The sequence below is a fragment of the Hyperoodon ampullatus genome, assembly GCF_949752795.1.
Source record: "Hyperoodon ampullatus genome assembly, chromosome: 2".
Classification (NCBI taxonomy): domain Eukaryota; kingdom Metazoa; phylum Chordata; class Mammalia; order Artiodactyla; family Ziphiidae; genus Hyperoodon; species Hyperoodon ampullatus.
Window position 1 is genome coordinate 114,017,414 of NC_136915.1, and position 26,713 is coordinate 114,044,126.

General features: G+C 47.4%; 1 protein-coding gene across 1 annotated transcript; it reads right to left on the reverse strand.

The window, feature by feature from the left end:
* Positions 1-22,562: 22,562 nt before the first annotated feature.
* On the reverse strand, positions 22,563-24,568 carry PMVK (phosphomevalonate kinase; the record flags this gene model as incomplete). Its single annotated transcript, XM_079721915.1, has 3 exons — positions 22,563-23,092; positions 24,161-24,290; positions 24,479-24,568. 3 exons carry the CDS (start codon positions 24,566-24,568, stop codon positions 22,956-22,958), a joined length of 357 nt encoding a protein of 118 aa, XP_079578041.1. The 3' UTR covers positions 22,563-22,955.
* Positions 24,569-26,713: the final 2,145 nt, after the last annotated feature.

The following is a 26,713-nucleotide window of genomic DNA, read 5'->3' on the forward strand; positions in this document are numbered from 1 at the left end:
ACAGTTAACAGCATACATAATGGTTAAAGTCTAAGGGCTTTTCCCTAAGACTGAGTCACATCCAAACTCATCACTTATTCAACATTGTACTGAAGGTTCTAGCCAGTGCAACAAGATAAGAAATAAAAGGCATCTAGATTAGAAAGAAAGAACTAAAACTGTCTTTATTCAGAGATGACACGATCAATCATCTATGGAGAAAGTTTGATGAAACTCTCTAAAAAAGCTACTAGAACTGATAAGTGAGTTCAACAAGGTTGCAGGATACCAGATCAATATACAAAACTCAATTGTATTTCTACTTATTAGCAATAAACCATCAAAGATGGAAATAAACAGTGACAATTACAGTAGTATTAAAACTATGAAATAGGGATAGATCTGATTAAAGACATGCAACATCTGTACATTGAAAATTACAAAACATTGCTGAGAAAAATTAAAGATCTAAATAAATGAAGAGATATATACCACGGTTATGGGTCAGAGACTCAAGATTGTTCAGATGCCAATTCTCCCCAAATTATCTATAGATTCAATGTAATCCCAATCCCAGCAGGCTTTTTTATAGATATTTATGAGCTTATTCCAAAGTTTATGTGGAAATGCAAAGGACCTAGAGGAGCCAGAACAACCTTGAAAAAGAAAGTTGGAGGATTTACACTACCTGATTTCAAGACTAATTATCAAGCTAAAATAATTAAGACAGTGTGGAGTTGGCATAAAAATAGACAAATAGATCAATGGAACAGAATAGAGACTCCAGAAATAGGTCCACACATATGTGCACTACTGATTTTCAACAAGTGTGCAAAGGCAATTCAGTAGAGAAAGGATAGTATTTTCAATAAATGATGCCAGAATAATTGGATAACTAGACGCAAAAAAAGGAAAAATTTAACAATCCATAACTCACACCACATACAGAAATCAGCTTAAAATGGACTGCAGACTTAAATGTAAAACCTAAATCTATGAAACTTCTAGAAGAGAACGTAGGAGAAAATCTTTGTGACCTTGGGTTAGACTGGGGTTTTGACTGGGATTTCACTGACTCTATAGATCAACAGATACAATACTAAAAGCACAGTCCATAAAAGAAAAAATGATAAATTGGACTTCATCAGAATTAAGAGGGATTGGAGAGCCTAACAAAATGCGCATGACTTTAGTACATCATACCAAGTGCCATGGGAGTATAGTGGGCATTAGTTGGTTACATTCCCAGCAATAACTGCCCTCTCCTCTGTCCTAAAAACTCTCCCCCAGGACTTCCCTGGTGGTGCAGTGGTTGGGAGTCCGCCTGCCGATGCAGGGGACACGGGTTTGTGCCCCGGTCCGGGAAGATCCCACATGCCGCAGAGTGTCTGGGCCCGTGAGCCATGGCTGCTGAGCCTGTGCACCCGGAGCCTGTGCTCCGCAACAGGAGAGGCCACAACAGTGAGAGGCCCGCGTACGGCAAAAAAACAAAAACAAACAAACAAACAAAAACTCTCCCTCTGGGAACCACCCCACTCGTACTTTGTAGGAACCACATGCTTGGGTGAGATCGATCTCACCCCAGTTCCATGGTGGTCCCTGCCTGGCATAATTTCATCATTTGTACCACACACTGACTGATTCAGGAAGAGAAGCTAATGTCAATCGGTGCATGGATTCTCTTCTCCACTTCAGGTCAGTCTAACCACAGTGAGGCTTAAGGTTTTTTGCTCTATGGCTGGCGGAGAAGACATTCTCTTTCTGCCCATAAGTCAAGAAGGATGAATGTAGTCTCCAGCACTGGTGGCAGCCATCTTGCCTCCTTGGGAGAAGTCAATCTGAAAACAAAGTCAACACATCTGAGGAGGATAGAGTCTAGAAAACTAATGATAAACAGAGCCAGAGTCCTGGGACTTCCCTGGCGGTCCAGTGGTTAAGACTTTGCCTTCCAATGCAGAGGGTGCGGGTTTGATCCCTGGTCAGGGAGCTAAGATCCCGCATGCCTCGCGGCCAAAAAACCAAAACATAAAACAGAAGCAATATTGTAAAAAATTCAATAAAGACTTTAAAAATGGTCCACATCAAAAACAAAGACAAAAAAAAAAAAAAAAAAAACCAGAGCCAGAGTCCTGATCAAACCATGCCTGAAGCTATTACTTCTGAAATTCTCAGTCATCTGAAATAATGAATTCTCTTTATTGTTTAAGTCCATTTGAATGGAATTTCCTCTTACTTGCAACCAAAAGCATCCTTACTGATATAGGAGCATGGAAGAGAGCTCATTAATTTTGTCTGATAATACTGTAGTAGTCTTCCCAAAGGGGACATCATTTGACCTTTCATTTATAGGTTGAGTAGGAGTTCACCAGCAAACAAGAGAGGTAAGAATGATCAGGGTTGAATCTGTCAGGCAGCAGGGCAGGCCCTCCATGACCTCCAGGTCACCTTGAGGATAGCCTGACTTCCCTCCAGTCCTGCAGCTGAGATCCTTTCATTCAGTCCTCTCTCCTCCACGAATCTGTACATTCTCACCTCCGTTCACCAGGCAGCAGCTTACTGCCAGTGAGGGGAGATATTAAAGCCGACTCCTTCTGCCCAGGAAATGGAAAGAACCCAGGAGAATTAGCTGGAGAAAACCTATTAAGCAACAAAGAACATACCCAGCTGTCAAGTCATCTTTAGAATTTTAAATCATGCAAGTTGCCTTCTGAGTGGCTTTCCCAGCCCATAAGAGCTCTCCACTTCAAGAGGGCCTTGGAGACCAGCAAGGTGCGGAATTTTCCCAGCCTGGGCACACCTCATCCATCTCCCCTGTGTGCCCTTCAGTCACAAGACTTTAACAACAAAATCCACATAGTCATGAAGCCCCCAGATAAGTACAATGAATCCTCTTTCCTTTTGAGAAGCAATCCTTTCCCTCTTGGGCTGAGATAAAAATACAGCCTTTGATGTGGCCTTATAGCTTCACATTGATAAGAGTTCCTTCTTGCGCAGTGCTTTCCAGCACATTATCTCATCCGAGCTGAGAACCAGTTGGGGATTACCAGGCCCCAGTAGCAGATGAGGACCCAGAGGCTCCCAGAGATTAAATGGCTTGCTCAAGTTCACGAGGCTAACACCTGGTGGGGCCCGTTCCTGGACCCCTGCGCTGCCTCTCTTCTTACACGAATTCTCAGAAAAGCATCTCCACTGTGCCTACACAGTCTGCCATACAAACAGCAGCAAACCTCACCAGGACAACAAAGTATTCTGTCCTTCCAGAGATCTAGGAATCCCCCAGTGGACCATGACAGGGCTCAGCTACCAAATGAGGCCTTGGGCAGTCACTGGATGCGTCCAAGCCTCAAATCTCTCCATGTGAACTGGACATCAGCTGCCTCACTGGCAGTGGGGACAATCACGCAGGGTCACTGCATTCCTCTGACGGGCTGGCATTTACCCTCCACCAGCCTGAAAGCCTGCTGCGGGGAAACGATGCTGGAGCAGGTGTGGGAGCTGAGGGTTTTAGCCAACCCCATGCTCAGCGGGATGATGGAAAAGCTACTAATGGCAGAAAGGAGTCAGGGGAGGGGCGACTTCCTACCTGCCCCGTGGGAACCGAGGCAAAATGTCCCCAGGGCTGAAACTTGCACACCACCCTCAGAGTTTCCATCCTTCTAACACGAAGCCCCGCTTCCTTTCCCACACTGGTATCACCGTGCAAAGCCGCCTCCTCAACTGCCCAGCCTTACCCGGAACAATAGAACCTGGAGGCCTTCTAAAATTAGCTAGCTCGGCCTCCAGCCCTGCCCAGGAGGGCCCTGCCAGACCTCCTGCTGCTGTCCAGGGTCACTGACTTCCTGAGCTGGGGACAGGGACTGGCTTGGTTTTCTTCCACTGTGCACCCTCCCTCCTCGCCTACCTCCTCCTTCCAGCTCTCTGGTTGGGACTCCACCTTGGTTTCTACCTAGTGCTCCCAACTGACGAGGTGAATGAGCAAAGCTAGGAGTGGGACAGCTGGGCCTGGAAGGACAGAAGGCTTCCCTCTGAGTGAACAGCTGGGGACAGTTGTAAGTCAATCTCAGATGGGCACCCGCATGCCCATGCTTCCCCAGAATGACATTTCCCCAGTCTCCAAGATGATAAGCGCTCTCCTCCTCTCCCTCCTCACACCTCCTACATTCTCCCCCACACCACTACCACTACCACCACGCCAAAGGTCTTGCTTCATATTTCCTGGGGAAAAACCTGGTGCAATCTGACAGAAACCCCCTCCTCTCCTTACCACAAACCACTGGCCTACTCACATCAAGACCACCCTGTCTGCTTCCCTCCTGTGAGGAGGGATAACGTCCCTGGGCCCGTCGGTGCCCAGATCCCACCCTTCCCCGCTCCTTAAGGACATGGGTCCTGCCGAGGACCTCACTCTTGCATCACGATCTTCTTCTCTTCTACCAAATCCACCCATCAGCATGTAAACACGCTTTAGCATCTCCTATCTTTAAAAATCCTCCCTTGACCTCATGTCCCCTTCCAGGTGCTCGACCCTTGCTTTCCTCCCCGTCCACAGAGAAACTGTAGGACAGTGGCTACAGCCCAGGCTCCACCCACTCGTCCCTCATTCTCTCTCAACGCCCCCCCACCCCCACTAAGACTGCTCAGGTCAAGGACACTCATGACCCTCATGTTGCCAAATCCTATGGTCACCCCCCATCAGTATTTTACACAGTTGACCATTCCCTCCTTGAATCATATTATTCTCTTGGTTTCTCTACTCCCTGTTTTCCTGATGGATTTCCTTCAACCTCCAAGGCTGCTCCTTCTCAGCCTCCTCCTAAGTTCTTCCTCCTTTGTTTGATTTTTCAGCATTGGAGGATCTCAGGGCTCGGTCCTAGGATCTCTTCTCCTGTCTATACACTCTCCCTACGTGACCACATCCTGTCCCAAGGTTTTAACTTCCATCTGTATGCTTATGGCTCCCAAATCTACATTTATAGCAGAGAACTCTGGATGTCTCTGGAATTCTAGACTCAAATACCCAACTACCTACATGACACCTCCGTGTGAATGTTTAATAAGCATCTCAAAATTTGCCTTGGGCAGAATGGATCTCTGGATTTCCTACCCCTAAATCCATTCCTCCTTCAGTCTTCCCCATCTTATAAATACCACCACCCTCTACCTAGTTACTCCATCCAAAATCTGTTGTCTTCTCTCCATCTACACTTCTTCCACCCTTGCCCATGATGGGTCTCTTGCCCAGTTATAATCCACGTTCCACGCCCAGTAAGAGTGATTTCTAAAAACACAACTTAGATCAGGTCACTTCCATGATTAAAATCCTCCAGTGGCTTCTCATCACACTTAAAATTCAAAGTCCTCACCCTGGTTCATAAAACTGTACCTGTCCAACCCCTAACCAAGCCTCAACTCTCATCACATCCTATCCTGCCCAGTACCCTCTCCACTCTACTCTGCCACTCTGGCTTCTTTTAGCTCCTTACCATGCCATGCTCCTTCCTACTTTCTGGCCTTTGCACATTCTGTTCTCTCTGCCTAGCATGCTCTTCCCCAGTCTTTGCTCTTATCATTCGTTCATTTATGTGTTTTCTCCTCACAAATTCTTTTCTCAACCACCCAATCTCAACCAGCCTCCTCGTAACCATCATGTCTCCCTATATTAATTCTCAGGATAACACAACTATCTAGTACTAGACTGACTGATCATTTTTTGCTTCTTCATTTGTTGTGATCTGTCTCCCACTACAAGAATTAAACTCCACAACAGCAGAGACCTTATAATTCTTGTTCAATGCTGTGCTTAGACAGTGCCTGGCACATGGTTAATAGTCAATGACTATTTGTTGATTGACTGCATAAAGGTGTCCTGGACAAGCCTATTTCAATTTTTCAAAAGGGCTTTTAGAGTTGGCAAGGTCACAATCAGAACTAGGTATTAGAAGATTAATATGCAAAAGGAGAGAAGCTGGGAGTAGAGGGAACTTTAGGAGGCTGATGCCACAAGGGAGGCAAGAGGACATGCTGCCAAGATTGGTAAAAGATAACAAAAGTCAGTAGTATCCAGTGCTGGCAGGGGCGGGGAAACCAGCATTCTATGAACTGATGATGATATTAGAAACTGTGGTGTGCTTTTGGAGGCAAATTTGGTAGTATCTATTTAAAATAGTCAATGTTTATGTCCTCTGACCCAACATTTTCATTTCTGGGGGTTTATCCTGCAGAAAAACTCCCACAAATGCATAAAGAGAAATGTATACAAAAATACTGCAGCATTGTTTATCATGGCAGAAATTTGGCAACAACTCAAATGTCCATAAATAGGGGACTGGTTACATAAACTACTGTATAGCCACACAGTAGACTTAAAAGAATGAGGTAGATCTATATGTGTTTTCAAGGAAAGATGTCTAATATATTCCAATAGGGGAGAAAAACAATTTGCAGGATGAACCATATACACAATACTATCCTGTTTTGTTTTTAAAAAGAAATAATAATTTGTTAATATGTGTATAAAAATTTTGGAAGAGAATACACTAAACCGTTCGTGATAGTTATTTCTGGGGGTATTGGTGGGGGGGGCTCTACTTTCTAAATTTTGTATTTCTGCAATGTTTGGGGTTTGTATATCTGTGCATTACTTCTGTGGCCAGAATTTTTTAAAGGTAAGCAAGAGGTAATAAATGACAGGCAGCTGAACTAGACAGTGGCAGAAGCAGTGCAGAGAAGAGGACAGATACGAAGGCTATTGATATGACAGGATTCACAGAACCTGTGCCGCAAAATTTAAGCCTGGACGATGGGGAGAGCGATGGCCTTAAACCAGGAGGATAACACCTCACCAGACTAGGACCACAAAATAAGGTCCCATTTCATGTAAATTACCCAAATAACAATTGGCCATCTTCCACAGATGACTGCTACCACTCTGGTCCTATACTCCTTTCTGGCCACCCAGCATCACTGTGACAAAAGCCTTTGCCTCCATTCCTCGCACTGCATTGCAGAAACCACGCTGCCAGCACCATCCTTAGACCCAGGCAAAGGGGCCCTGCCCCGGGACCTGTGCACTCACGCACGCATGCGCACACACACATACGCATCTACACAAATATTGTTAAAGAACATGGGTGACTCAGCAATTCCCTTCCCTCTTAAGTACATCTCCAAGAGAACAGAAACATATGACCACACAAAAACTTGTACATGGATGTTCATAGTAGCATTATTCACAATAGCCACAAAAAGTGGAAACAATCCAAATGTCCATCAACAGGTGAATGGATAAACAAAATGTGGTCTATCCATCCAAACACGGGAATCTTTTTCAGCCACGGAAAGGAATGATGTCCTGATACATGCTTCAACGTGGACAAACCTTGGGAACATTATGCTAAGTAAAGAAGTCAGTCACAAAAGGCCACATGTTATGATTCTGTCTATATTAAATGTCCAAAATAGGCAAATCCATAGAGATGGAAAGTAGATTAGTAGTTGCCAGGGACTTGAGAGAGGGGAGAATGGGAGGTGACAGTTCATGGGTATAGAATTTCTTTAGAGGTTGATAAACACTCTGAAATTAGTGGTGATGTTGCAGAACTCTGTGAACATACTAAAAACCATTGACCTATTCACCTGAAATGGGCAAGTGGTATGATATGTAAATATTGTTAGAATAAAGCTGTTAATGATAAAACAAACACACACACACACACACACAAACACACACACCCCACAGGGATATCTTCCTCTCTCAGAAGCGTAGCTCAGGGCACGCTGGCCCAGGTTCAATTCCTGGTTGGGGGACTGAGATCTCGCAAGCCGCACAGCATGGCCAAAAAAAAAAAAAGACTTAATTGAATCTTCATAAAATAAAATTTTAAATCATCAGCTTTATTCAAAAATTTTGCTTTACATTTTTTACATTAATTCATTTAAACTAGTAGTTTGCCTTTTATTTTAATGGCAACTTTGCAAGAAATGGAATTTCTTTGAAAATATATGGAAATTAATTTTAATTTGTTTAATGTTTTACATTTATTTCAATTTACTGTACTTTTTGGAAAGTGTTTTTTGTACGTTCATCTTTTAGATCCTTGCTGTCAACAGCACACAAATTAGGGAAAATCTTGACCAAATTAATATAATTAGTGATATTGTTAAAATAAAGACAAGAAAAATAAATTTTGTGGAACATTATATAATAACTTATGAATGATATTTATCTTTATTACTTATCCAATCGTTTCTGGACCATTAACAGACATGCATGAAAATAATTAAATTCAATCAATTTTGGTATTTTGTCAACTGTGAGTTACATATTTTCCAGTTTTGTCGTTATAAAGTTATATTTGTCAAAGTAGGAGGTTAGAAGGTATTTTATTTAAGTTTGTTTTCTTTGTAACTTTTAAATATTTAGACGTATTATGTAGGCCTCTCGCCCCAGCCCCACAAACCTGATGGGCAGGCCCACTGGCTGTGCCTTCAGACTCTTACTGAGAGTGATGGAAGACAAGCACACAGAGGGTCTGTGGGCCCCTCCATGATGCACTCCCAGCCCACCTGCAGAGGGAAGAAAGATGGTTTCCCCGTAGCCTGGCAGATACCTGCCCTCCTTACCCAGGAGCATCCTCTTCCCGGGATGATGGACCCTTGGGAGAAACCCCAGCCTACCAAGAGAGGGTGCTCCTGCTCTATGGCCCCAGGTACAGCAGAACACAGTATTTATCCATCCATTAATTCATCTGGCAGATGCACAGTCCCCACCCTCATGCTGCCTTCAGTCTAGTAGGGAGGTGAAACCAGATCACACAGAGAGAGCACCTGCAGCCCATCCAGTCCAGGTGGGGTACGCCAGGTCCAGACTGTTCTGGCTTCAGTCTCTCCTCCAAGCAAGGTGTGGTGGGCACGCTGTGGGTCCTGCCAGCAGGCCCCTTCACTCGGCTCTGGATGCCCCACAGACTACTGGCCCAACAAGAACACTCAACACCCAAGAACAGGGACTTCCCCGGCGGTCCAGTGGTTAAGACTCTGTGTTCCCAATGCAGGGGGCACAGGTTCGATCCCTGGTTGGGGAACTAAGGTCCCTCAGGCTGCACAGCACAGCCAAATAAAGTTTTAAAAAATTAAAACGCCCAAGAACAAACAGCAGTCTGCAGCTCAGTGTCCTCTATATTCACACAGATTCAAGAAATACTTCCCCCTGCAAACACCCCTCCACCGCCCCCCAAAATGACAATGTCTCAGAGACAGAGCTCTGACTCAACTATATGCAAGAGCTGCTGTTACCAAACAGAATGACTGCACAGCTGTGAGTGCACTCAGGGAACCCGTGACTTCACCTCTCCCTGAGAACAATGGGTAAATGCTTACTTCACATGTGCGTAATGAAAGGGCTGCTTTGGGCAATTTTCCTGAAACAAAGGAGTTGCCTGATCCAAAAGTGAAATGAAGTCACCACCTCTAAAGACAAAAACTTCTTGTGACCTTTCCGTGAGAGTTTTTCATCAAGGTTTCAAATGTCTGAGGGATTGGTTTCAGCCAGGGCACCCTGCTACAGTTTGAGCAATGGAACAGAGCATGTTCGGGAAGGAGCAGGCTTTGAGGGGTGATGACAAGGCTGGTCTGAGTATAACTAGTGGAACATCCATGTAGCAAAGCAAGAAAGTTCGGGAGTCATCCGTATCAAGACGAGCTCACCAACGGAGGGGGGCAGAGAGAGAACAGAAGGTGAGGGCCTGAGGAACACCTGTATTTCTAGGACAAGAAGAGAAGAGGGGTCAGAAATAGAAAAGGCAGGAGCAGAGAGGCAGGAGAACCAAAAAAAAGTGAATTCAAGAAAGAGGGGGCTTCCCTGGTGGCTCAGTGGTTAAGAATCCGCCTGCCAATGCAGTGGACACAGGTTCGAGCTCTGGTCTGGGAGGATCCCACATGCCGCAGAGCAACTAAGCCCATGTGCCACACTACTGAGCCTGCGCTCTAGAGCCCGTGAGCCACAGCTGCTGAGCCCGCTTGCCACAACTGCTGAAGCCTGCACACCTAGAGCCCATGCTCCGCAATGAGAAGCCACTGCAATGAGAAGCCTGCGCACCGCAACAAAGAGTAGCCCCCGCTCGCCACAACTAGAGAAAGCCAGCGTGCAGCAACGAAGACCCAACACAGCCATAAATAAATAAATAAATAAATAAATAAATAAATAAATAAATAAATGAAAAGAAAGAGGGAGTGGGTGGTCGTATCTGCTGATGCAGGCAGATCATGAGTGAGAACTGAAAACACTGTGTGCATGGTGGGTCACCTATAAGAAGCAGTTTCATAAGAGATGGGAGCTAAGGTCCAATTGTAGAGTGTTACAGAGTGAAGGGAGGAGAGAACCGAGATGGTACTTGAGGGGTCAGCAGATGGAAGGGAAGCTGTTTCAGGATAGTGGAAGATGGAGAAACTGGGAAATCCAAGGGAAAGGAGCTAACTGATGCAGCCAAGCCCTAGAAGCGGGCATGGGACACTAGTGGGGAGTGAAGCATTGAAGAGAACCGGGGCAGGCCCTCCACCACCAAGGCAGGAGGGGCGGGAGAAGAAGAATGGAGTTGAGGAGGGGAGGTGGGGGACACAGGTTGGGGCTCTGCCACGCTGGCTGCCATCACCTCCCCAGCCTGGAATAGAGACAACATCAGCATGGCCAAACCACCACTGTGTGTCTGGCATCTGAGCTAAGGGACCCATATGCCCCAGAGCCTGGTCACTTTCATGGTCATAATCGTGGCCTCCTGACTGGCCATGGTTCACTCTCTCATTCACTCATTTGACAATATTTACTGCCTGCTACTATGTGATACGTACTGCGCTGAGTGTTGGGAGTTACATAAGTAAGAGGGACCGGCCCCAACCTCACAGAGCTCAGAGGGTAGCAGGGAGCATGATTAAGCAGACCTTCACAGGGGGTGGTAAGGCTAGACCAGGGGGCTATGGAATTCCAGAGCAAGGACACCTCACCTTGGGGAGGGAGCACGGGACAAGAAAGTGACACATAAGCAGAGAACAAAAGCCGGAGGAGGAGTGAGCCAAGAGAACAACAGGGCAACGGTGTTCCAGGCAGAGGGTACAGTACACTCAAAAGCACAGAAATGAGCAAAAGCCTGGTGATTCCAGGAACTGGGATCCATAAGTTCAGGATGGCTGGAGAGCAGAGCACAGAACATTTATACAAGGGATGAGACTGAAGCCGTAGGAACAGGGCCTGCCTGAAATATTTAGCAAAAAAATACAGAATAAAATAAAAATAATTACCTAATTATGAGAACAGGCCTCCATAGGTCACCATATCCTGGGACCAAAAAACTGTGTACATTGTGTACTGAATATAATCCATAACCCTTGCCAGGGGGCAGTGGTGGCGGGGAGAGGGGAGAATTGCTGCAGTAGCTAAATCAGTGACCATCAAAATCATGGAAGGAAGGAAGGGAGGGAGGGAGGGAGGGAGGGAGGAGTGAGCCCGTACCAGCTTGGCTTAATGGAAGCTGAAACTAACTGACAATTGGGATTTTTCTGAGTTGGTCAAGTTCAATCCCACCAGATGTCATGAAAGTGAAGCCTCTGAAGACTGATTGACAAGGACTTCCCTGGTGGTGCAGTGATTTAGAATCTGCCTGCCAATGCAGGGGACACGGGTTGGAGCCCTGGTCCGGGAAGATCCCTCATGTCGCGGAGTAACTAAGCCTGTGTGCAACAGCTACAGAGGCTATGCTCTAGAGCCTGCGAGCCACAACTACTGAAGCCCACCTGCCTAGAGCCCATGCTCCGCAACAAGAGAAGCTACTGTAACGAGAAGCCCGCGTACCGCAACGAAGAGTAGCCCCCGCTCTGCAACTAGAGAAAGCCCACGCACAGCAACGAAGACCCAACGCGGCCAAAAATAAGTAAATAAAATAAATTTATTTTTTTTTAAAAAAGGAATGATTGACAGAAGTAAACCAGGTCTGAACAAGTGCTGAATCGCACCTGACTTGTGCTTGCATGCCCAGTACCATCCTGAGTGTGGACCTCAGGATGTCAATTGATTGTCAATTGAAAAACCTCTGTGGCCTGCGTGCCAGGGTGGGAAGGGGTGGGCATCCTGAGGTGTGTTGAGAAGTCGCTCTGGGCACTGGGGCCTCCAAAGGGCACAGCTGAGCCTGCTCCAGGGCTGATTCTGGTTAAGCACTCCCTCCCAGTTCAAGGTGGGCTCAGACAATCCATCAGCGAGCCCGCCCTGAGGGTCCAATCCCAGAGCAGGTGGGAGAAACTTCTGGGAAGGCGTAAGGACCCTGGAGGACCTGCCAGGGTGCCCATGCAAGTCTAGGCCAGCCAGACACACTGAGAGGGGACAAAGGGCCAGAGGTAGGTGTGGGTGAGCCCCAGGCAAGCCAGCCCGAGGCTCAGCACCACAGACTTGGCCTCAGCACTTAAGTTCACACACTCATTTCTGTGTTTGTGTTTCCCTTTATCTCTTAGTAAGAATTCCTTTTCCAAAAATGCCAAGTTTATCTCACACATATCAGAGGGAAAGAAACCTAAATTCCAGGCCCAACTCCCCGGTTGCTGGCCATGTGGTTTGGGATAAGGGGGGAAAAGAAGAAGTCTCATTAGCTGAGCTCCCGAAGGGCAAGCGCAGTGCTACCTGCACAACCTCTGCAGTAGTAGCAAGATTCCCGTTTTACAGGTGGGAATCAAGAAAGTGACCTAACCTGCTCCAGGTTGCACACCTGGATAATGACAGGTGGGATTCAAGCCTGATGACAAAGCGTGCTGGGCTAAGTCACTCACCTTCCTCTGTCCCCATTTCTTCAGTCTAAAATGGGGACAATAATAGGGCTACTGGGAGAATGGAATGAAATAATATGCATGAAAACACATGGTAAACTGTAAAGCCTGACGCCCGAGTTAATATCCTCCCTGTGCCCCTCCCCCCACTGGGGCAAGGTCTGAGCGCCTCCCCTCCCTGGTGCTCCCTCGAGAGGGCAGGTGCTGAGAATGACTTTGCCAAATGGATCCAAGGCCTCAGCTCCCTGCCCTTCCTGGCTTGCTTGGCCAATACTCAACAGGACTTATCATAGTTCCTGGAACATCCCAGATCTGCTAGGACAATGATCAGCCCAGGCCAGATGTCCTGGGGCCTCCACACCACCTTACGGGACCAGCCAGCCACAGCAGCAGGAAACATGAGTTGCCAAAAGTACCACTGGCTCAGGTCTGGGTGTGCCTGGAAATTCACCAGAGCTTTCACGATACAGGGACATTGCTGGGAAGGTCTCCACCTAGCAGACACTGTCAACGCCCAGATGGAAAGCAGCCGTGGTGCAGGGCACGGCCCTCCACCTCCAGCATCCCAGCCCCAGCCTCCGAGGAACGGCAGGTCCAGGTGTACACCCATCTCTCCCTTCCTCATCCCCCTCACGCCACGAGTGTTCCCTCCTGGGAAGCGGCCTCTGTGGCCTCTCCTGGTACAGCTTGACTCATCTAAACAGAACACACCAGGTGGCATAGGCAGGTGGCCCAGCCTCCTCAGGGAAGTCTGGAAAAACCCAGGAAGCAGGGAACCTGGCGGAGCTCCCAAGAGCTCAAGCTGGGTCTTCTCTGCCACCCTCTGATAAAGGGCACAAGGCTCAGGCTCCCACAGGGAAACGAAGGGCAGGGGATGAGACCTGCATGGGGAGTCAGGAGCCCTGGGGCCTAGTCCTGGTATTGCCACTATTGCTGTATGACGTTGAGCAAAACACTTCCCCTCACTGGGCCTCAGTTTCCTCATCTGTAAGTGAAGGATCTGAAGCTAGATCACTGAGTTCCACTACAGTACTTGCTTTCTGTGATGTCACATATCTGGGTGACTCCCCAGAAAACCTAACAGTCCCTAACACAGACCTTCCACAGGCCCTGAAACTGGTTATCATTTAAGACAAAAACCAAGCAGGAGGGACTTCCCTGGCAGTCCAGTGGTTAAGATGTTACCTTCCAATGCAGGGGGTGCGGGTTCAATTCCTGGTCGGGGAGCTAAGATCCCACATGCCTCACGGCCAAAAAACCAAAACATAAAACAGAAGCAATATTGTAACAAATTCAATAAAGACTTTAAAAATGGTGCACATCAAAAAAAAAAAAAAAAAACCCACCACCAAAGCAGGAAGCAGGCAGCAGGTCCATCTCTCACCTCCTGGGGGAGCCCTCATCGCCCTCAGCTTGGGCTCCTGAGGAACTCAGCTTTGACTGGACGCTCCCTGGATGCACCTGGAAGAAATAGGTTAAAACCCTAAACTGTAAAGAGGAGCGCATCACTTCACTCAGCTGTCAGACAATGAGGCACCATCCAGATCCTGAATTAGGCCATGAAAGTGACAGCTGCTCATCCCCATATAATAAAAATTGCAAACCTCCTTGTCACCTGTTCATCAGGTCACAAGTGAACATGACAAAGGCCATCAAACGTCACAGCTTGGTTGCCAGCAGGGACGTCCTGGGCCAAGAACAGGTCCTTGGGTCCTTCCAGGCAGCTCACCTCAACACCAGCAAACAGAAGACTGGGCAAAACACATATCTCTCCAGCCCCTCATGGTGCTGGCAGTGAGCTCCAGACAGAGACCAAACCCAGGAATAGACAGGAAAGCTTTGCCACCTTGGAGAAGTCCCTTAGTCTCTGAGGATAAGAGTAATAATTGGACTGATGCAAGGGATAAAATATACAACACATGTGCTGTATAAACAGCAAAAAAGCCACCCAGACAAACTGGGTAATGGTGGAAAAACAAAAAGAGGTGTAGAATTTTCATGGTGATGTACCGGAGCAAGCTTGCAAGAGCTAATTTTTAAATGTTCAGGAATTTTGCTAGCCAGTTGACATGACGTTAGTAGCTTGAAATCAGCCATAGCAGGAGTATTTACATCACAGAAATGGTCAAATGGGGCCTTTCTTCCCCCCAGAGAGCCAATTTTTCAACATTTACCAGCACACCACTGTTTATAAATAAGAGTAATGCAACAGGAGTCAGTGAGTTGTTGCTTCAGACACACTCTCCATAATTTTATATGTCCAAACGAACATTGACGAATTCAAGATAGTAAGCTTGGGAGGTCATATTCTCTCCTAACACTTAAAAAGCTTTTCCATTTCCGCAAGCATTTATTAAGACCTACTACATGACAGGCACCAGACAAAGATTCAAAAAACAAACAAAAAAAAAACCTTTCCTGAATTGCTCACAGAGTGATGGAGCAGTGAGAAAGCACACACTACGAGACACTCAGGGAGTGCAGTGGTCCAACCCTTAGTAGTGAAGGTCCAAGTGAAAGCCACTGAAAGAGCACTGCAGGCAGAGGGAATGGCATATCCAAAGGCACAGAGGCATGGACAATAAGACAGCTTTTAAAAATTCCTCTCTAGAACTGGCCTTGAGGAAGTTTTAGAGTTGTTCCACTATAGGCATTATTTATTCTAGCCAAAAAGTGCATCTCTCACCTCACTCCCCTCAGCAGAATTTAGCACCAGATTTCATTTGGCTGTTTCCAAAACCCAAATATGCTTTCAGAGAGTGAGAATTTGTCATCCCTGAGACCAACTCCTCAAACCAAAGAGGAGCTCCCCAAGACGTTGAGAGAGGCAACATCTGTCAAGGGGACTACTTCACGTCGCAGCAGGCACTTGGATGTATGAAACCATTTAAATTTCCATCTCATTTCTCCATTAACACTTTATAGGGAACAATGAGCGCCAACTTTTTTCTCTTGAAACATGTCCACATTCTGCCTTGGAGAATGCCAGAATTTGAATTTTAAAAATGAAGGCCAAAAAAAAAAAAAAATCCAAAGCATCCAGACAGAAAAAGGAGGTTATCTTCCAAGGAACAAAACTCAAGGTGACCTCAGACTCTGCAATATCAAACACAAGCAGAGAGTGGAACCAGGTCACGAATCCTAAGCCAGCCAAGTCATTGTCCACGTGTGGAGGCAACAGAATGTCATTCTCTCTTTCATAGGGGTTCAGAAAATTATATCACCCACATGCCCTTTTTGAAAAAAGCATTTGAAGACACATCAACTGTCTCGAGAGAAATTAAAATACAAAATTCAAACATGGGGAAGTTGAGGTATCATTAAAGAATTGAAAGTGAGCAGTAAACCAGTTAAGTCTAAAAAATAAATTATCGTTGGGGAATTCCCTGGTGGCCCAGTAGTTAGGACTCCACACTTTCAGTGTCGTGGCCCAGGTTCAATCCCTGGTGGGGAACTAAGACTGGCAAGCTACATGGCATGGCCAATAAATAAATAAATAAATAAATAAATAAATAATTGTGAATGTGTTTTAAAATTGGATGTTAGCTATTTATATGAAATTCCAGAATAGGCAAAATTAATCTATGGTGAAAGAAATCAAAATAATAGTTGTTTCTGGGAGGACAGAGGTTGACTGGGAAGGGTTAAAAAGAAACCTAGAGTGATGGAAATGTCTCTATCTTATAAAGGAGTTTTGTTCCACAGGTGTGCACATTTGTCAAACTTGCTGAATTGTACACTTAAGATCAGTACATTTCACTGTATGTAATGATGTCAATAAAAATGAATATCTTAATATTGAGTTTTCTAATCTATGAATATGGTATAATCTCTGTTTTTTAGGTCTTCTTTAATTCCTCTCAGCAATGTTTTATAGATTTCAGTGTACAGGTTTGGCATGTCTTTTATCAGATTTATCTCTATTCCATGTTTTTATGCTATTTTTTTAAAGGTTTACTTTTTTTTGTAAATTTATTTATTTATTTTTGGCTGTGTTGGCTCTTCGTTGCTGCACAAGGGCTTTCTCTAGTTGAGGTGAGCAGGGGCTACTATTCATTGTGGTGCGCAGGCTTCTCATTGCGGTGGCTTCTTTTGTTGTTGCAGAGCACGGGCTCTAGGCGCGTGGGCTTCAGCAGTTGTGGCACACGGGCTTCAGTGGTTGTGGCTCGTGGGCTCCAGAGCGCAGGCTCAGCAGTTGTGGTGCATGAGCTTAGTTGCTCCAGGGCATGTGGGATCCTCCCAGACTAGGGCCCGAACCCATGTCCCCTGCATTGGCAGGCGGATTCTTAACCACTGTGCCACCAGGGGAGCCCCAATTGATTTTTATGTATTGATCTTATATCCTGAAATCTTCTTGAACTCACTTATCAGTTCTAGTAGTTTTTTTGGAGATTCCATCAAATTTTCTATATAAATGATCATGTCATATATGAATAAACACAGTTTTACTTCTTCGCTCCCAATCTGGATGCCTTCTATTTCTTTTTCTTGTCTTATTGCACTGACCAGAACCTCCAATATGATGTTGAATAGGTGATAAGAGTGGACAACCCTGCCTCATTCCCAGTCTTAGAGTGAAAGCATTTAGTATTTCACTATAAAGTGTGCTGTTAGCTATAGGACTTTTGTAGATGTTCTTTTTCAGGTAGAGGATCTTCCATTCTATTCCTAGTTTGTTGAGAGATTTTATCAAAACATAGGATTTGTAACAAATTAATCATTAGAGAAATGCAAATAAAATGCTAATGAGGTACCACTATATGCCTACTAGAATAGGTAAAATTAAAAAGACTGACCATACCAAGTATTGGTGAGGATATGAAGCAAATGGAACTCTCATTCAGTACTGGTGGGCATGTAGTACAACCAATTTGGAAAATAGTTTGGCGGTTCCTTAAAAAGTTAAGAAGGTATCTACCCAAGAGAAATGAAAATACATGTCCACACAAAAACTTGTACATAAATGTTCATAGCTGCTTTATTTGTCATATCCAAACACTGGAAACAACCCAAACATCCGGCAGGTCAATGGACAGACAATGGTGATATATTCATACCACACACCAGCAATAAAAAGAAATGAACTATTGACATGAACCTGCAATAATGTAGATGGATCTCAAATAATTATGCTAAGTGAAAGAAATCAGACCAAAAAAAATATGTATACTGTATGACTCATTTATACAAAATTATTGAAAATGCAAACTAATCTATAGAGACAGAAGGCAAACCAGTGGCTGCCTGGGGACAGGGGTTGGGAGAGGCAAGAGGAGGAGACATGGTGAAGCTTTTGAGGGTGATGGATATGTTCATTGTGATTATGATACTGGTTTCATGGATATATATCAATACAAATGTCAAAACTTATCAAATTGTACACTTTAAATATGTGCAGTTATTACATGCCAACTATGCCTCAACTCAGCAGTTTAGAAGTGGAATAATAAAATTTTTAAGAGAATGTTAGTGATACAAATAATTATTAAAAGAACATATAGGGACCTCCCTGGTGGCGCACTGGTTAAGAATCCACCTGCCAATGCAGGGGACACGGGTTAGAGCCCTGGTCTGGGAAGATCTCGCATGCCATGGAGCAACTAAGCCCGTGAGCCACAACTACTAAAACCTGTGGGCCTAGAGCCCGTGCTCCACAACAAGAGAAGCCACCACAATGAGAAGCCCACGCACCGCAACGAAGAGTAGCCCCTGCTCGCCGCAACTAGAGAAAGCCTGTGTGCAGCGAAGAAGACCCGACACAGCCATAAATAAATAAATAAATATATATATATATATATTTTTTTAATCTTATAAAAAATATAAGAACATATACATAATATTAAAAAATAAGAGCTATACTCCGAGATCATAACCACAGACAAAATGTCTTGAAAAAAAAGCAGCTAAAGCTCTCATCAAAACATAGGGTATCATAAGTCAGGGTTATTACTGATTTTGATATTTAGAGAAATATCAGTTTGGGATTTTTTTTTAAGTGTAGAAAAACTTCAAGTCCATCAGAAGTGACTGGTTAGCCACTGGGGCCTCCCATGTTAAGAGGCATCAGTGCCAACTTGTCAAAGGGTGGGGAGTGGACCCGCTGGCTTCCCAAGTCACATCCTGTGACTCTTCCAAATACCCAGAGCCAGGAACCAGCTCAGCACCCCTACCAAGGGCATATGAGAGCCACCTCCCCTTCTCTGCTTCATCCCTGCCTCCTTGATATTTAAGGAAGGAGATAGATAGATAGATCTGATATATCTGAAGGAAAGGAAATAACTATCTCAAAGACATATCTGCACCCCCATGTTCATTGTAGCATTATTCACAATAGCCAAGATATGGAAACAACCTAATTGTTCATCAGTGGACAAATGGATCAAGAAAGTGTGATATATATATATACACAGAATGGAATATTATTCAACCAGAAAAAAAAAGGAGGGAAACCCTGACTTTGGCAACAACATGGATGAACTTTGAGGGCATTATGCTAAGTGAAATAATTCAGACAAAGAAAGACAAATACTGCATGATCTCACTTATATATGGAATTTTAAAAAGCTGAACTCATAGAAACAAAAGTAAAATGGTGGTTGCCAGGGGCTAGGAGCGGGAGAAATGCAGAGATGTTGGCTAGAGGTTACAAACTTCCAGTTATGAGATGAATAAGTTCTGGGGATCTAATGTACCACATAGTCACTGTACTTAGCGATACTGTATTATATACCTGGAGGTTGCATTTAGTTCTCACCACCACCCAAAAAAATGGCAGTTATGTGAAGTGACGGAGGTGTTAACTACCCTTATTTTGTGGTAATCATTTCATAATATATACATGTATCAAAATATCATGTTGGGGGGCTTCCCTGGTGGCGCAGTGGTTGAGAGTCTGCCTGCCAATGCAGAGGACACGGGTTCGAGCCCTGGTCTGGGAGGATTCCACGTGCCGCGGAGCAACTAGGCCTGTGGGCCACAATTTTTGGGCCTGCGCGTCTGGAGCCTGTACTCCGCAACAGGAGGGGCCGCGATAGTGGGAGGCCCGCGCACCGCGATGAAAAGTGGCCCCCGCTTGCCGCGGCTGGAGAAAGCCCTCGCACAGAAACGAAGACCCAACACAGCCATAAATAAATAAATAAAAGTACCTATTAAAAAAAAAAATCATGTTGGGGCTCCCTGGTGGCGCAGTGGTTGAGAGTCCGCCTGCCGATGCAGGGGACACGGGTTTGTGCCCCAGTCCGGGAAGATCCCACATGCCACGGAGCGGCTGGGCCCGTGAGCCATGGCCGCTGAGTCTGCTCGTCCGGCGCCTGTGCTCCGCAGCGGGAGAGGCCACAGCAGTGAGAGCCCCGCGGACCGCAAAAAATATATATATATATATCATGTGATATCATATCACCTTAAACTTATACAATATTATATGTCAATTATAGCTCAATAAAGCTAGGAAGAAAAAAAAAAAACAGATCTGTGATCTCTCGGTCTGGTACCACACGGAGGGGGAAATGACCTCACAAAGAGCCTCGGCTGTCAACTCTGAGAAGAGCCCCGAGGAGGCGGAGTCTCTGCGTTGGAAAGGACTCCAGTGGCCTCCAAGCCAGTCCTGGCTCAATGCCAGCGGGGAGTAGAGGTACCAGGCCCCAGGGGCTGGGTCAGAGCCTCCAGGTGAAGATGAGGAAACATGTACTGCATGATCACCACCTGATTCCAGCGTGACTCCTACAGTCCTGCCTCACCGTGCATCCAATCACATCCATTTTCTGAGTGCCCACTGTGGGCCTACAACTCTGGGAGGCAGGGCTACAACTACAAGACAGACACGCCCCAACCATCAGGGAGTTTACCTTCCAGTGAGAATCCCAGAGAGAAGACGCGTAATAGGGGCGGGGCGGGGACGCAGCCCTTAGCTCGCGCCTATTAGCGCGAGACCCTGAGCGCCGCGGTTAGTGGCCCCGCCCCACCAACAGTCGGCCTGGCAGTGGTCCTTGTGTCAGAGTGCGGTAAAAGACGGGTCACAGCCTTCTCCCCGGGGCCCTCCAGGCCTTCTGGCCTCGGGGCCTGCGGATGAGCTGGGCGCCCAGCGACAGGCTGAAGTCTGTGTCCTGCAGAGCTCACGCCCTCTCCATGGCCGCCCACTGGCTGGGCCCAGGCCTTGAGGCTGCAGTGAACCTCTCCCCCATCCCCGCCTCTGCGACCCTAATGGCAGCAGCAGTCTACATGGCTCGTAGTCTGCGTGACCTGGCCCCGCCGTTTGGGTGGCCTGAGGAGCCTGAGGGCCAGCTGGGTCCTTGGGCACCTGGCTCCCTCAGTGATGATGGCTGGGCAGGGTCTGGGGACCTGGCCCTGAGGGTGCTGCAAGCTGAGATCTGCCTCTTCAGCCGGGCCTGGGCACTGGCGGTAAGACCCAGACTAGGTGCTTAACCAACGCTCCCGGCAGGGTACCTGACCTCCGCAGGGACCCCCTCCTCTTAGCCAGGACCTGGACCTCAGTAAAAGTTGAGCCTTTGGGACCTTGCCCTTTCTGGTTAGAACAGAGAATAACATTTGTTTTGGTGGAGGATTACAGGAACATCGTGACCTGACCGTGACCTGACCTCAAGAACAAAGGATCTGACACCAAAGAAGTTTGCAACAACTAACCACAGCCCTCCCTCACCTTTCCTATAAAAGGGCTTTACTGAAAGCTTGCGGGGAGTTCAGCGTTTTTAAGACATGAGCCACCTGTCTCCTTGCACGGCCCTGCAATAAACCTTTCTCTGCTCCAAACTCTGAGGTTTTAGTATTGTTTGGCCTCACTACGCATTGGGCACACAGACTTCCCTACAGTAGCAGACACAGGGAGGGCAGGTTAACAGAACCTGGGGGCTGATTAGCCGGGGGTCAGGGGACATGGAGTAGTCCACGATGACTGTCAAGCTTTCAGGCCTGGTTAACTGAAGAGCCAGGGAACTAGCATCAGGAAGAGGTGATGTAGGGAGGAGATGTGGGCAGGAATATGTAGAGTTCAGTTTGGGTCACGGTGAAACTGATGGAATTTCTTTGGTTGTCCCCTTATCAGTGAGAACCCACAGGATTTGTAGGAGGAGAACAAAGCCAGGGCCAGAGAGTTGGCGGGTTCAGGCTAGGCCTGAGGACGGCCAGGAGCCACAGGTCTTTGCACCGTACCCCAAAGGCACATGGCCGAAGGGCCTGGTCAGGAGTCAGGCAGCCTGTGTCCTGGCCGGAGCACAAATACATACTAACCCTCCACCCTGGGCAAGTTGTTCACTTCTCTGAGTCCTTGGCATCTGCTAAATGCAGATGAAAATGCCCTCCTTGAATATTTCACAGGGTGGCTGTGAAGAATCTGGAAGAAATTTAGAAATTGTATAAGGCTATATAAATAAAAGGGGTCAAGTCCAAGGCCTTCTATGGGAAAGCTGAGGTTTACGGTGACTTGCCCAGGGCCAAACAATGGTTACCAGGTGCCATCAAGCTCTGGTGCCTCTGCCCCTCTATGATACCCCAGTCCCTCTGGGTACTTGCTGGTGGCACTTTCTGTGGAATGCTGAGCCTCTCTTGGGGCCATCCCAGAAGACAAGACCCTCAGACTCCAATCCCGCCTCAGACACATACAAGCCTTTTACCCACTTGGCCCGGATCGAGGTCAGCCTCTGCAGGATATGTTCCCGCCCAGCTGGGAGGCAGAGCAGAAACCCACAGCCACCAGGACAACCCAGGCCCTACGGAGCCACACAGGCTGGGTTGTCATCTGGGAAATGAGAGATGTCCAGCTCTGAGCAGGTGCTCCAAGAAGGTTTATTAGTATCCACACTGGGGAGCCCCAGGCTCTTGACGAGAACAAGAGGCTGAAAGCATCCAGTCGGGGAAGCAAGGCCACCACAGGCTGACAGGTCTGGCGCCCATGGAGGTGGTGATGCTTCTGCTTCAAGCACAGCCAACTCACACCCCTCTGCCCTTTAAGTCTCCTTGTAAAGAGGTAGGGCTGTCCTTTCCACGAAGAAATGAGGTCCCTGGTGGTTTCTTAACTTGTCTGACATCTACCAGCCCCCAGAAACCTTGACCCAGGCCCTCTGTCTGCTCCCCCAACCTCGGCCAGCATCGGCAACCACATGTTCGGCCCAGGGAGCCCACCCTCACCCTGGCAGCCCCCACTCACTCCTAGAACCTGCCAGCTAAAGCCTGGAGCGGACAAATTCTATCAGCTGCTCCAGCTGCTCCTCCAGGCGCTGCTCATCTCCGTGGTTCTCAATGACCCAATCGAAGGCCCCGACGTTGTCCAGGCCACATTCTGACTCAGCATCATCCACCCCTGCAGAGGAGGTATGGCGAGGTCAGGCCCCATCCCTCCTGACAAACACCAGGCATCGGGCATTGTGGCCTGCTGACCCCACATGGAGCCACCCTCTCTCGCACTCCCCTCGGTCCCTCCGGAACCAAGCTCCACTTACCCCAGAGGGCACTTCCCCACCCCATGAAACACCAGGATAGCAGGTTCAGCAGTCCACAGCCACCTGAGCCCCACAGAGGGTCCCGCTGACTTAAGTCTTCACTTGTCACTGCCATCTCAAACCACAGACAACCCAAATGGCCATTTCGTTTTCATTTTATGTGAAGCTGGTTGTGTCCATTTCTATCCCTGTATCTGTGATTCAGTTCTCTTGGAAGGCAGGGTGTGCCATTCTCACCTGACAATGAGAATGGTAATAAGAGCATCTACCTGGTGGGTTTGCTGCTACTATAAAGTGAGATAATGTTTAAAGGGCTTAGCATGGGCCTGGCCAGAGTGAGTGCCCAGGAGGTGAGCAGCCATTAGGAAGGGTCGTACCCACTGACCTGAACTTCCCCGAGTCACAATGACCTAGGGCAGGGAAGACATATGAGCTATGCCTCTGAACTGCCACAGAGTAGGTCCTGGGCTGGCACCACTAAGGCTGCCTAGTAGAGCTTCCTCTTCCCCTCCCCCTACTCTGTTAATCAAACAGGAGTGAAGTTTGTCGGGCCCACCCTCTGACCCACTGTCAGTCCCCCCACCAGGCTGGAAAGCAAAGGTGAAGGACCAGGGGAACGGGTCCCAGCCAGACCTCCAGAAGCCCACTGGCCTGGAGAAGGCAGCCCAGGTAAGGATACCAGGCCAAGGTCACAGCGCAACCTTCATCCCCAAGGATACCATCCTCTACCCAACTCCACTTTTTAATCTGGAGGTGCTCCTGAGCCCCAGGCCTCAGACTCCTTTTTATAATCCCCTGCTCACTCCCCACATCCTGCCAGGGAGACAGCGGAAGACCAGACCAAGAGCCCAGGAGCGGGTGGCCTGGTCTACAGGTGGGGCGGCTGGCCTGCGTGCCGAGCCTTGGGGTAGAGGTTGTGAGCAGCTCACCTGGTGTGAACACCCAGCCCCGCTGCTGTCGGCTCTGCTCTGTGGCCACCACGCGGACCGTCTGCGTCACAGCCCCATAGGCCTCCCGAAACCACTGGATGTCAGACACCCTCCGTGTGTCACTCACCAGCTGCAGGGAAAGGACACAAACAAGTGACCAACAGGGGCATGGTGCAGGGAGCAACAGGACAAGGCACTGGGGGTAAGGGAGAAAGAGGGGAAGACCCAGACCCAGTCCAAATAAACAGGAGCATGGACTACAAAACCCAGAAAAGTGTAGCCCCATTCCCTATTATTACCCAGCCAGCTGGGACGGACATCCCCTCCTCCCTCCAGGCAGCCCTTTCCTGACTGCTGCAGTCTGCAGCCCGATATGCCCACACTGTATTCTACGGTCATGTCAGTCATCGCTGAGCTGAAGAAGAGGCCTCAAGCTTTGAAGTCAGATCAGCCAGTCCAATGCACTCATTTGACAGATGAGCAAACTGGGGCCAGAAACAAAGATACCCTAATCGGTCCCTGCCCCCAGCACCTTTTAAAATGTAAATGTGATTCCTGTCAGTCCCTTGCCCTAAATCTCTCAAAGGTTTCCCATAATTCTAATACAATCCAAAGCTCTCACCCCAACTTACAAGGACCTATAAGATCTGGCACCTATTTCCCATCATTTACCCTTCATTCATTCTGCTGCAGCCAACTGAAAACGTTGCTGTTTCTTAAACATACCAACCAGGTCTCCTCCTCAGGGCCTTTGCACATCCTACTTCCTCTGCCGAGATAATCATGAGGGAGGCTCCCTTGCTTCATGGAGGTTTCTGCTCAAATATCACCTCCTCGGAGAGGCTGTCCCTACCATCCTTCCTGGCTCTCTTCCTGTCCCTTTCAATTCTTATATGCTTTTTATTTTTCTCTGAGCACTAAGTATTCATGAAACCGTCACTATTTATCTGTTTGTGTGTTTATTGCCTGATCTGCACTCTGTAGAGTCAGCTCCATGAGGGGAAGGACTTTGTCTCCATTCACTGCTCTATCCCTGGCCCTTAGCACCCTCTGACACATAAGGAGCACTCAGGAGCACATGGTCAATGAACGAATGAATAAGCGAATAAAGAGGTCAGCTGTTTTTGTCCATGCTGTGGACATGTTCATTCACCCAGCTCTTAAACAAGTACTATGTCAAACACCTACTGTGTGCCGGGCACTGTGCTAGGCACTGGGGATAGAGTGGTGAGCACAACAGCCCTGGTGCTTGCCCTCAGGATGCTCACTGTCTGGTGGGAGAGACAGACTCTAAAGGTGCAGCTTCACTAATTACCATGTAATCACAGCGCATATCAACAAGCATCTCGACCGTACCACTCTGAAACTGAACTCCTGATTTTCTCCCCAGACCTGTTCCTCCACACCATCCCTGTCTCAGAAAATCACAACTCCATCTGTCTAGCTACTCTGAACAAAACCCTTGGATTTGTCTCCCAGAGCCATCATATCGGGAAATCCTATTGGTTCTATCCTCAAAATCTGTGCAGAATCCTCCCCTTCTCTCCACTCCACCACCACCCCGAGCCGAGCCACGGCCATTTTGCTGTCTTGTGGAAAGATCCTCTGCCTGGCCTCTCTGCTTCCATTCTTGACCTCCCGCAGCAGCCAGGGAGAGCTTTCTAAACCTTAGAGCAGACCATGCCTCTCCTCTGCTCCAAACCCTCCAGTGAGTCCCCATCTCACTCAGAGAAACCCCAGGCTCTTCCAGAGAATCTTCATGATCTGACCTCACCTCCTGCCACTCTCCCTTCACCCACAAAAACCCATTTGGGTCACTCCCTTACTTCCTTCAGGTCCTGCTCAAATGTCATCACATCAGTGAGACCTTCCCTGATACTCTTAATAAAGCAGCAACCCAGCCCTCCTCAGAGTCCTGGCCTGCTTTATTTTGTCCCTTAGTATTTATCTCCACCTGACATATTCTATATTTTTTTAGGGCCTAACTCCCTCTGCCCCCAGCTATAATGTAAGTACCCTGAGAGCAGGGACTTCATCAGATTTTCACATGATGTATCCCCAAATCACCTGGAACCAGTCCTGCTACAAGAAGATACTACTGGCTGCCAGAATGAATGAGGAAGGAAAAGGGTAATAAGGTGCTATGGGAGCACCTGACCAGGAGCGCCAGTTAAGACCTGGGCATCAGGGAAGTCTTCCCTGTGGAGGTGCCATGGGAGCTGAGCTGGAGCTAACCAGGTGAAGAGTGATAGAAAGGGCAGTCCGGGCAGGTAGAAGGACATGGGCAAAGGCCTTGATTCCAGAAGGGGTTTGATTTATTTGAGGAACAGAGAGAAGGCCAGTGTTGCTGTGGCTTAAGGAGTAAGGAGGCTAAAAGGGCAGCAGGAGCCAATCATTCAAGGCCCAGAAGTTCACATTACAGATTTTGATTTTGTCCATCAAAACAGTGGGACAAAGGGTTCTAAACATGACTTGGTTGATGTTTTTAAAAGGTCACTCTGACTGCTGTGTGATGCATGGATCACAAGGAACAAGAGCCAAAGCAGGCACCAG